Below are 12,809 nucleotides of genomic sequence, written 5' to 3' on the forward strand. Positions count from 1 at the left end.
TTTTTTTTTTTTTTTGGTGACAGTTGCCAGTAAGTATTCTCTAGGAGTACTATGCTGATGTATCAAAATAATAACACATACTGGGCTTTTGGGTCACATCTGCCTCAGAGGTCTATCAGCTATGATGTATTGATGGTGGAGGATGTTCCTCCTGTGTGAGACTAATTATAATTAGGCCTCCACATCCATGGTGTTATCTCTACAGAGGTTCTTGCTGTGCCTGAAGTCCAAAGCTTGAATTGAATAGTTCCAATTATTATTCTCTTTGTCAGGGAGCATTAATTCTCTCCTCCCCCAGTTAAATATGAATTTTTATGTTGAATTCTTACAGCTCTCCACACAAGGAGATGCAAGTCAGGTGATTGGACCTCTTACGGAAGGGCAGAGAAGAAATGTGGCAGTAGTGAATTCACTGTTTAAGTTGCACCAGTCAGTAACAAAGGTAAACTTACTCTTTAACTAATTTTTTTGACTTAATTTAAAGTTCATATTTCTTTTTGCCTCAAATTTAGACGACTTAGAAATTATTATTTAATTTTTTGCAAAAGAATACAATGACAACGTGATGATTATAAAATAAGCTGCCAAATTAATTCCTTTGACACAGTCTTTGACCCTGGCCTTTATTATCCGTGTGACTTTTTGTTATACATTTGGTTTAAAATACATGAACTATGGATTCTCAAGTTTGGTTGATGTAATCAAATTTATTGAACAAATAATTTATAGGTAAATTGTCTCTTTTTCATACCTATTACAAAGCATAATATGATATCATGTGGGTGGTGGTAAATTATAGCAAAGCTAATGAGTGACTAAAACTCTTAAGCCCTCAAACATATCAAAAAGGTTCTATTTTTACACAAAAAGTGGGGGGATAGGAGCTGCATTAAAATTGAATTTTTATGGTATAATCACTGATGATTACTTGCAGTAAAAAATATATATTCTTTTTGCTATTCTAAAAAATGACTGAATTATATCTTGTTTGCTTTCATATATTATGTCTAAGATGAACTCCATTTATAATTACTAGGAAAGCACTTTTACTCCATCTTTGACTTTTGAGTGGCTTTTGCTACTCTCTATATGTCATTTTCAAAATGTTTAGTAGATAGGGAGATAAATGTTTAGAAGCCTGAAGGAAGCTAAAGGTTAGGTGATGTTCTTAAAAACTTGATCTCTGATATAAGCTTTAATGTGCTAGATTGTATTTTAGAATAATTACATGACTATTACTTAAAATTTTTAACAAGTCCTTTCATCAATTAGGGGTTTTTAAAAATGTGCATTTCACACACTAAACAGAATATATTTTAAAGGGTTTTTTAACAGGTAAATCTCAGAAAAGTAAATAACGAACAAAAGTAAATAAAAAGAATAAGTGATATATTTTCTCTTTAATTATTACTCTAAAGCAAAGAAAGGTTGTACTTATTTAGCCTGATTTAAATGTCTTTATTGATAGTTTCAGAATTTTCATAATGTTTGTATTGATTTGTAAAAAGGGAAATCTTTGACATTTGTATTTTAAAACTGTTGAAAATTACAGTCAACATAGAAAAGTGGATTTTTTTTTTAAAAGGAGTATATAAATTCAAGCTTTAGATCAACTTTTTCAAGTTAAAACTTTATCATTAAAACCTATATAAAGTGAACAAAACAGATAGCTTTTAGAATTCTTTGTGTGTTAATTATTTGATGTATATATTTGCTTTATACAGAAAAGTATTTTTCAACCTATCTAAATTAATAAATACCAATGAGTTTTTAAAACATTTATGAGACATTATGCTAAAGTAATGATACTGTTTTATATGTGGCTTGTGGAAACAACTTTATCATGTCACTATCAAAATTAGTATTTATAAAAATAAATGACTTGGAATTACATAATAAATGCAAGAATGCATCCTCCTTGTAAAAATGGAAAACAGATAAATAAGTTAAGCAAAACTGTAACGAGATCAAAATCTTGTTTTAGGTGGTTTCCAGTCAGAGCTCATTCCCACCAGCAGCTGAGCAAACTATAATTTCAGCCCTACAGGTAAAAGAATTTAATTTAACCTTTGACTGTATAAATCAAAGTGGGTTTTAGAATTATTTGTTTGGATGAGTGGGAGATGTCACATTTTAAAAATAATTCAGAATCCTCTACATATACCAAAAGTAGCATGTTGATAATTACCCTAAAGAGAAAAGATACATGAGTGTTTTTATTTTCCAGAATTTAAAAATAGACCCTGTTGGTGTTTACATACTGTGTTTTACATATGATAATTGTTATCATAAGAAGAGAAGCAAGAGTCTTACAAGTATTCACTCTATCTTAGGGCAGTACAGCCAAGTATTATGCTAGGAAGGCTGTGGTTCTCCATCAGGTTAATTGTTGTCCCCTTTGGACATTTAACAATATCTGGAGACATATTGATTGTAAGGAGTGCATCTGGTACCATGGGTGCTGTTAAACATCCTGTAATGCATAGAACAGCTCCCCATAACAAAGAATTATTGGGCCCAAAATATCAATAATGCTAAGGCTTAGAAACTCTAATGTATATCTGTAAGGTGTGAAACCAGGGTAAATTCCCCTTTTAAATACACTAACATAAATATACCCCTTTTCTAATACTAAGGATGTTTAATGAAAAATAATACTGGTATGAGATTAAGAGTCATATATAGTTGACAGTAGGTAACTCTTTTAAAAAACAAGCAACTCATTCATATAATAGTAATAGATAACTTTTAGTACCTGCTGTTTGCTATTCACATGCAATATATTGAAATATTACAGCAACTGTTTATGTGTTATTATCCTCATTGTATGTCTTAGAAATAATAACTCACTCAAAGTCATATAGCTGATAAAACCAGACATTGCTGACTCAAAAGAATTGTGTCTACTCTACTTTGCCACCATCATTCATTAATTCATTTACTAAGTATTTACTTAGTGCTTACTAAATAAGTAAGTTAAGTCCATATTGCACAGACTCTGGAGCCAAACTACCTGTATTTGAATTCCATCTCAGCTGTTTAACTGGCTTATGACCTCAGACAAGTTAATAAGTGCCCTCTTGCCTTAGTTTGCATCTATAAAAAGGTGCTGTATATCAACACAAAGGAAATAAATGTCAAGTATTAGATTGAATTTAGATCACTTGGGTAAAGTTAAGGAGAGAGAGAGAATACTACCAGTAAATTCCAAAGAGAACTATTTAGAGAGTAAAGAGGATACAAAGAGAGTGAGGAAGAAAATTGAGAAAGAACGATGCCACAAATCCTAAAGGAGAAGAGAACTTCTGAGGTCATATGCTACTTGTCTGTAGGTGACATGGATGGGCATTTAACAGGCCCCAAAACTTAAGGATACTAAATTCACATATGAGAGTAAGAGGAGACAGTCTGTTTTTTCCCCAACATCGTAAAAGTACACTTGGATGTTTTCTCTGTATCTTTTTCTCCAGTGCACTCGTCTCATCTCATTATGATGAAATATTACTAATGCTGTCATAATAAAATAATTGTTTTTAGTAAGAGTTGTCCAATTTATTGATGATCATAAAAACACTATAAAATTGGACCAGTATGACAAACCAAAGGTTTCAATATTCTTGCCTCTAAGCGAGAATACATGTAGTTTTCTTTCTGTAATTCAACACTTTTTCCTTCTAGCAGTAGCCATGAAACATTTTTTATCACTACCCAAGATAAGAAATACATTTTACTTTGTCATCCTATACACGATACATAAGCCATTTTTCAAATATATACATATATATATAGAATATGTGTTTATACACATTTCTGTAATTAATACAAAGGTTTCATAAAACAATACTTTTCCTTATTTTTTGTGATGCACTCTATTTTCTATACTCATATTACTTTTTAAAAATTCTGATTATAATCGACTAATTTTTTGACCCCTAACAATCGCAACTCATAGTTTGAGAAAGTCTACTCTATAGGTTAAGACAGCGTGCCTATACTTTGTTGATGATAAAAATCTCTTGGACAAGTTAAAAATAGAAATTTCTTGGAGACTCTCTGGGTAAGAGAAGACTAGCAATCAGTACAAGGCCATCCTGAAGTGGCCTTGCCAATTAGAGACTTAATTGCTTATGTTAACAGAACTCAGTGAAACAGTTTGACCTTGCTTTTTAGTTAAAGCTTATAAAAATCATTATGACATATTAAGTAAAAAACAAACAAAACCCTCTGACTTAGACAAAAAGGAACCTTGAATTTTATAAAATTGTAGGAAATTTATAACATCACTTTGAATTAGGGATAGAATATTATGATGCATAAATGACTATAGCCCAAGAACCAAAAATATGTATGCCTTTGTTATTTGATAGAGAAGATACTAAACATACATTTTTACTTACTAAAATATAGGTAAAGACACATAATAGTGTTTCTTCTCTACCTTGTTTAAATTTTAGCCAAAATTACGTGTTATTTTAGACTTGGGGTTCATCATCTCATGTTATAGGCATTATCTAATAAATCATCGATGGCATAATTAATATTAATGAATACATTTCAGGTCATTTCATTATAACCACCCTGGGTATAAGTACCATTTAAACATGTTGGCCCAGTAATTCTGATCCATTTATTATTGAGATTGTCTTGTGCAAATAGCAATTGTATTGCTAAGTTTATGTGACAATTCTTCATTCCTCCCTAATTGTGAAGATTCGATGTTCTATAAAAGGAAATGTTTCAGATTGCTGAGGCTTCAATATTTTTGTAATCTTAGCCATTTTAGATAAATCTTTTAAAAATGTATGACACATTTCCCTGCCTTGTAAAGAGCTTATGAAATATAAACTAGTCTCCTTTCTCAGTTTTCCCTGATAGTTGTTAATTATCTATCCGTCCTTTAAATGAAGGCATACCCCAAGATGCTCTCTTCAGTTTCTGCTTTATATTTTTCCTAACTGGAAAATCTCATCTACCTATAAAATTTTCTGTGTAAACCATTATATCACATGCAAATAGAGACAGTTTTATTTCTTTCTTTCTGACTTTTATGCCTTTTTTCCCATGCTTTGTTTCATTGGCTAGAACCTCTAGTACAGTGTTGAATAGGGCTGATAAGAGTGGACCTTATTTACATAGGGGAAAGTGCTCAGTATTTTGCTATTTTAAATATGGTGTTAGCTATAAATTTTTCTTAAATGGTCTATGAGATTAAACAAGTTCTCTTCTATTCCTGGTTTACTGAGACATTATAATATTATTATTATTATTATTATTATTATTATTACAAATGGTGTTGCTTCATCAAATAGCTTTTTCTGTATGTATTGACATGATCATATGGTTTTACTCCTTTTGTTAAAATAGTTTACAGGAATTTTTTTCAAATATTAAATTGACCTTGTCATGGTATATTACCCTTTTTATGTATTCCTAGATTTGATTTACTTAACTTTTGTTAAACATATTTGTGTCTGTAACCATAAAGGATATTGGTATATAGTTTTCTTTTCTTGTAATTTTTTGTCTAATTTTTATATCAAGTTCATACTGGCCTCACTAATTAGGTTTGGAAATGTTTCCTCTGTGTCTGTTTTCCGAAGGAATTTGTAGAATTTATGTTTTCTCCTTAAATGCTTAGTAGAATGCACCAGTGAAGCCATCTGGGCCTATAGTTTTCTTTGTAGAAAGTTTATAACTACAGATTTAATTCATTTAATAGATAAAGGGCTATTCAGGTTATCTGTCTCTTAAATGAGCTTTGATACTTTATGACTTTCTAGGTATTTGTCTAATCATCTAAGTTATCTATTCAGAGTAATGCTGTATATGATTTTCTCTTACTGTCCTTTTAGTTTGTTTAGGACCTGTAGTGATAACCTCTTTTTCATTTTTTATATTGATGATTTGTCTCTCTCTTTTTTTTTTGATCAGTTTAGCTAGGGGTTTATCAGTTTTGTTGATCTTTTAAAAGAATCAACTTTTGGCTTTATTAGTTTTTTCTATTATTTATCTTTCTACTTCATTGATTTCTGCTTTTGTCTTTTTTATTTCCTTCTACTTACTTTTTTTTGCCTTTAAAATTTTTTTGAGACCTTATACCATTGAATTTTAAGACCATTTTTCTCCCAAAATAAACATTTAAAATTGTAAACTTCCCCTGAGCACTTCAATTTTGATGTGTTGTGCTTTTTATAATCTTCATTCAGCTTGCAATATTTCTGATTTTCTTTATAACTTCTTTGAGTCACGAATTATTTAGAAGTGGTTTTTTTAACTTCCAATTATTTATGGTTTTCCTAGCTATCTTGTTATTGATTTCTAATTTAATTCTCATTTAATTGAACATACTTTGTATGATTCTAGTTCTTTTAAATTTATTAAGTCTTGTTTTATGTCCCAGCATGTGGTCTGTCTTGGCGAATGAACCATGTGTGCTTGACAAAAATCCATAATTTGCACTTGAATATAGTGTTCTATAAATATCAATTAAGTCAAGGTGGTGATAAAGTGTTCAAATCTCACTGATATTTTATGTAGTTGTTCTGTCAATTGTCGAAAAACAGGAGTTACAGTTTTATACTATGATCGTGGACTAATTTATTTCTTCTTTTAATTATGTGATTCTTGACTCCCCAGTTTTGAAGCTGTGTTGCTAGTTTGTTGGATTATTTCTTCTTTTAATTATTTTCTTCTTTTAATTATGGGGATTCTTGACTCCCCAGTTTTGAAGCTGTGTTGCTAGTTTGTTGGAGCTCTGTTATATATATATTTATCATTGGTGTGCCTTCCTGATGAACTGACCCTTTTATCATTGTGAAATATCTCTCTTTAGCTTTTGTTGATAGTTATTTTGATGCATTCTATTATACTTGATGTTTATTTAACTATTCCAGCCTTTTTATGCTTAGTGTTTACATGGTGTATCTTCTATCCTTTTACTTTCAACTCCTCTGTGCCTTTATTCTTAAAGTGCATCTCGTGTAAACAGTATATAGGTATTACCATTTTGTCTGTTCTAATAATCTCTGCCTTTTAATTGGATTGTTTAATACATTTACATAATATAATTATTAATAAGGTTTTATTTAGGCATATAGTTTTGTTTTCTGTTTATCCCTTCTGTTTTTTTCCCCCTCTTTCCTGCCTTCTTTTGGATTATTTGAAAAGATTTTTGAATTTCATTTTTATTTATTAGATTTTTATCTGTTCTTCTGCATGATTTGTTTTTTTTTTTTTAGTGGTTCCTCTGTGGATTACCACATTACATTCTTAACTTTCCATAGTATTAGAGTTAATATTGTATCATGTTCTGTAAAATATAGAAACCTTGCATTTATAGAAGTGCATTTATTTCTACTTGCATGTAGTATAATTTTTTTTTTTTAGTTTAAAACTTTCATTTGGTTCTTTTTCACATTTTGAATCACTCTACTGAGATTTCCTATTATTTTATTTATTGTGAGTATTTCTTCTTTACCCTACTGAGGTTCCTGCCTGCTAATTGTAGAATCTGGGTCATCTCAGGGTTGACAGCTTTTCCCTTGAGAATTGATAACATTTTCTAGCTTTTGTTTTAGTAGTAATTTTTAATATATCCTTAATATTGTGAATGTTATACTATGTAGACTCAGTATTTTTTGATACTGCTCCTAGGAGTGTTGACGATGTTTCCTTAGCAATTAATTAGCTTAATTAGACTCAATTTGTACACTGACATATCTGCAGTTGGCCATTCCATTCAGCTCTTTAAACCTTAGTTGCAAACCACTTTTAGTTTGCTCTGCACATGCATGATTATCGACTGACGAGTAGTGCTGAGTTTAAATAGAGAATTAGGCATTCTTCTTCTCTGGCTTTCTCTTTTTTGAGATTCCCCTCTTACTCTATAGCAGCCCTAGTTGAACCAGGGCTCCTTCCTCTGTTCCTTTGGCCTGGAAGACTGCAAGTTTTGTTTTATTTTGTTTTTCTCTCAGTTTTAGCTACCCAGCTTTGTCACCAGCATGACTGTAAGTCATTCTTAGAGCAAAGTGTCTCTCTCTCTCTCTCTCTCTCTCTCTCTCTCTCTCTCTCACACACACACACACACACACACACACACACACACACTTTAGTCCACCAAATAATTTTTATTGCTGGTTGCTTGCCCTAGACTCCCACACTCCTCTAAAACTATTTGCTTTTTTTTTTCCATCTCCAATCCAGAGCCCTCCAGTAGATTTTTGTTTTGTTTTTGCTATCTTTTTTCATAATTATTCATAGGAGGATGTGTAGTTAGAACCTTCATACCAGAGTAGAAAACCAACTTTTCCTTCTTGAAGTTGCCTTGTCTATTTCCACCATATCTAAGGTCTCTTTCTACTCTATGCCCAGTGACAAAGTATAACCAAAAGCACACTGGAGTCAGATGCCGCTGGAAAACCCCAGCTCATCCACTTGCTCAGTTATGGCTTTGGACAATCTCCTTAACTTGACTTTAGTTTCCCCAATTACAAGTTAAAGATCTCAGTAATTCTTAGGGGAAGGAATAATTGAGTTTTAATTGGAATTATTACACGTGAAGCACATAGCACAGTACCCAGCACATAATGTATACTAAATAGAAGCTCTTATCTCTCTTAATCATTCAAAAGCTCTTCTTCTGCATGAACTTAAGATGGCATTTGGCTTTCCTCTACAGACCATCCTCTTGGATCTTATTGACTCTTTTGGCCTCATCTCTCTTTGAAAGCCAAAGACTACCAAATCTAGTCAAAATGTGTCAGAAACTACAAATGTATGATCAGCACCTACTGGATAGCCTATGTGGATTTCCCAAAGGCCCTTCAAACTCATATTAAAAACTGAACTCATCATTTTCTCCCTCCATCACCAAATTAAACTGCTTCTTCTGCATTTACATATTCAGTTAATAATACCACCAAACCATTAAGAGAAAAATCTAAGTGTACCCTTAAATCTTTCCACTCCATATTCCTTAAATCTAATTACCAAGTTCAGCTGTTCTCCTTTCAAAGTATCTTCATCCTGTCTCTTCATTTGTTTCTACTGTCTCTGATTTGGTTCAGGTGCTCACAGTTTTGCATCTATACTGCTAGTATGTCCTCCTACTCTTAGTCTAATTTATCCAGTCTACTACATAACATGTTTTTTCCCAAATTCAGATCTTTAACCACATTTTTTCATTACTTAAAACCCATAATTGGTTTCCTAGTCCCTTCAGGATAAACTTCCAACTCCTTAGCAGCCTACACAGAGTACATCAGCTGCCCGGCTTTCTTCCCCATAGGCAGGCACCTCACACTATCTGTATTGAACGCTTTGCAGTTTCCCAAATGCATCAGTTTTCCTAGGTTCCTTTGCTTTTAACATAAGCCCTTCTAGCCCTACCACTCTTCTTACCTATTTGTCCTTTGAAATTCAGTTTAATCAACACCTTTTGTTTTTCAGATCCTCTCAGTGTAAGCTGGAGATCTCTCCTATGATCCCATAGCACTCTTGTAGAGTAGAGCACTGATATCGCTATAGCTTGTTATCTGTTGTTTATAGATTGCCAGCTCCCCAAGGGCTAGAGATGGCATCTAGAAATTTAATGAGTAAGAGTCCTGTTTAAACTTTTCTCTTTGGTTGAAATCATTTGTATGAGCCAAAGCCATCCATCTTAATCCTATGTAATCATCATTGAAACATATAGAATATACTTAAATTTTAGATTTTGAGTATTTACTGAGGTCTAGTCAGTATTTTCACACTAAAAACTCATAACTAAGGCCTAGGGTCTTACATAACTTAACCAATGATTATACCTCACTATAGAACAGTTTCTCAATCTTAGCACTATTGACATTTTAGTTCTTTGTTGTGGGGGACCGTCCTATGTATTGTAGGATATTTAGTAGCATCTGTATCCTTACCCACTAGATGCTGGTAGCAAACTCTTTGCCCACCCTAGTTGTGACAATTAGAAACGTCTCCAAACATTTCCAGATGTTTTCTGGGGAGCAGAATTGCCCCCGGTTGAGAATCACTGCTGTAAAATTCTAAATAGAAACCTAATTCATAAAATGCCTCACTGTTCTGCCTCATAAGAATCGCCAGTATATTTATTATATTATCTGGTTACAAGCATATGATGTCATTCCAGTTTTGAAGAATTACTTTTGGTCTTGCCTCACCCTTTTCAGAAACTTAAAAAAAAAAATGTGTTCATTTGATCTTTACTTCATAAGTTGCACTTTTCCTCCTCTTTTTCCAGGGGCTCATTGGACCATTAAACTTTTGAAAATGTGAGAGAAATGGAGGAGTTGAGATTTTTCAGTGCCATGTTCTTCTTATTTTAAGCTTCAAAAATCGTTGCTGACAGAAGTTAGGGAGAAGAGACTTCTGTTGAATTATTACAGTTAAATTGTATATAGTCTGAATTTGATATAGTATGAAAACTTTTAGTCATAATGCTTCTCATGTGTCAGTTTTTTGGTGTAGTCTTCTTTAATTTGCATCTCCTTCCTTTTCTCTTCTTTTCAGATGATCCACGTTCTTATGGGAAACGCTGTGCAACCGTTACTGACTTCAGTGGGAGATGCTATAGAGGCCATAATCATCACCATGCATCAAGAAGATTTTTCTGGGTAATAACTTTAAACCAAGATTTTTACTAACTTTTATTGCATTTGTTTTTCATTTCCTCTTTTACCCTTACTCCATAAGTCTCCTGCCATTTAGGGCTTGTTCTTATTGTGACAGGATTGGCCTCCAACCTGATCCTACTTTATCCATTGTGAGTTCCATTAGTAGATTAAAATTTTTCAGTTCTTGTTTTCATCATTTCTCTTCTGTCATTAACATCTATAGGACTTGGGTTGGCACTTCAAGACTTCCCAATCTTATCTTTTTCTTTGTATCTCATAAGTACCCTGTATTTGAGCTCTGGCATAAGCATGGTATTCCTTGTATGAAATGTCCTACCTCTGCTTCTGTGCTAGTTTGAATCTGGCTTTGAGGGCAAGCTCCTGCCCAGCCCCTTCCAAGAGTGATTTTCCTGTTTTAGAGTTTTGTAGCAATCTAATCTGGTCATTTTACACCTAGCCATAAACATTTTAATATTATTCCATAGCTATTTCATATATGTACTGCTTATCCATATCATATGTATCTTGAGAATAAGATTTATAGTTCTTAACCCAGTTTACTGAAATCTTTTTATTTAAAATTTTATTTGTCTATTACAGTTAACATACAATATTATATTAGTTTCAGGTATACAACATAATAATTAGACATTCATATAACTGAACTGATCACCCTGATAAGTCTAGTATCTACCTGGCACCATACATAGTTAGTATAATATTATTGACTGTATTCCCTATGCTGTACTTTATAACACTGTGACTGTTTTTATGTTTGGCAATTTATATATCTTAATCTCTTCCATTTTTTCACCCATCTCCCCAACCCCCCACCCATCTGGCAGCCATCAATTTGTTCTCTGCATTTATGAGTTTGTTTTGTTTGTTCATTTATTTTGTCTTTTAGATTCCATGTATAAGAGAAATCATATATATGGATCTTGTTGTTTTCTGTCTGACTTATTTCACTTAGCATAATATACTGTAGGTCCATCCATGTTGTCATAAATGGCAAGATTTCATTCTTTTTTATGGCTAAGTAATAATCCATTATATATATATTTTACCACATCTTCTTTATCCATTTGTCTATTGATGGACACTTAGGTTACTTCCATATCTTGGCTACTGTAAGTAATGTTACAGTGAACATAAGAGTGCATGTCTTTTTTCAAATTAGTGTATTAGATTTCTGTGAATAAATACCCAGACATAGAATTGCTGGTCATAAGGTAGTTCTATTTTTATTTTTTGAAGAACCTCCAAACTGTTTACCATACTAGCTACCCCAATTTGCAATCCCACCAACAGTGCACAAGGGTTCCCTTTTCTCCACATTCTCACCAACACTTGTTGTTTGTTGAAATCTTTTTAAATAGACTAAAATAGTTTTGACTCGGTGTATTAGAAAACTGTCTAACGAGAATTTGGAAAAGTTATTTACATGCTTAGGGCGATTTTTGTAAAAACTTAACCATACTAAACATTTAAATATTAAAATTTAAATATGTGTTTTTATTCCTACTTCATATTTCATTACTGTTTTTGAACTGTCCTGTTCTCTTTATGTTCATGTTGTTTAAAAGGATATCTGCTTTCTTAAATTTCCAGCCACTAATCTGTAGAAAATTTGTGATTATTGCATTCTTCTTTAATTTTTTAAATAATTTACTTAATTTACAATGTATCTTTTGAAGGGTGAAAAAGTCAGCCTCTATTTTTAATATTGGTAGGAAGGACAGAAGAATAAAGTAAATTCTACACAAAAATGCTGATTACCAGTATTTGGGAGGAAATGAATTTTGTTCAAAAGTGATCTGAAATGTTCCAGTTAGACCAATAATCAGTGCCCCTGAAAAGGAAGCAAAAATGAATTTTATAGGCTTATTTTATGAGCAGTTAGATACATACTTCAGTAATTGTATTCGTGAGCCATGACTAATCCCTACAGATAACACGTTAGATATTAAAAGTTGGTTTCTCAAATAAGTATGTTTTAACCAGTTTGCTTAAATACTGGTGAGCCAGATTGGTTTTTTAACTGATTGGATTGTCTTGAATATGAAGCATTATTTTAAAGTATATAACGTTATTCTTCATTGTTTTTCCCAAATGGCCTTTGATGACTCCATTTTAGCTCTCTCTCCATATACAGCAGACATTTGAGATTCCACTGAAACTCAT

General features: G+C 32.3%; 1 protein-coding gene across 2 annotated transcripts in view; it reads left to right on the forward strand.

Moving 5' to 3' along the window:
• Nucleotides 1-12,809, forward strand: part of COG5 (component of oligomeric golgi complex 5) — a 290,965-nt gene that overhangs the window by 252,665 nt on the left and 25,491 nt on the right. For both annotated transcript variants that reach the window (XM_015599504.2, XM_006925364.3), the window contains 3 exons: nucleotides 332-442; nucleotides 1,985-2,047; nucleotides 10,522-10,625. In XM_015599504.2, the coding sequence (XP_015454990.1) occupies nucleotides 332-442; nucleotides 1,985-2,047; nucleotides 10,522-10,625 (278 nt within the window). The remainder of the gene's footprint in view (nucleotides 1-331; nucleotides 443-1,984; nucleotides 2,048-10,521; nucleotides 10,626-12,809) is intronic.

This window comes from Pteropus alecto, unplaced genomic scaffold (assembly GCF_000325575.1).
Source record: "Pteropus alecto unplaced genomic scaffold, ASM32557v1 scaffold109, whole genome shotgun sequence".
Lineage (NCBI taxonomy): Eukaryota > Metazoa > Chordata > Mammalia > Chiroptera > Pteropodidae > Pteropus > Pteropus alecto.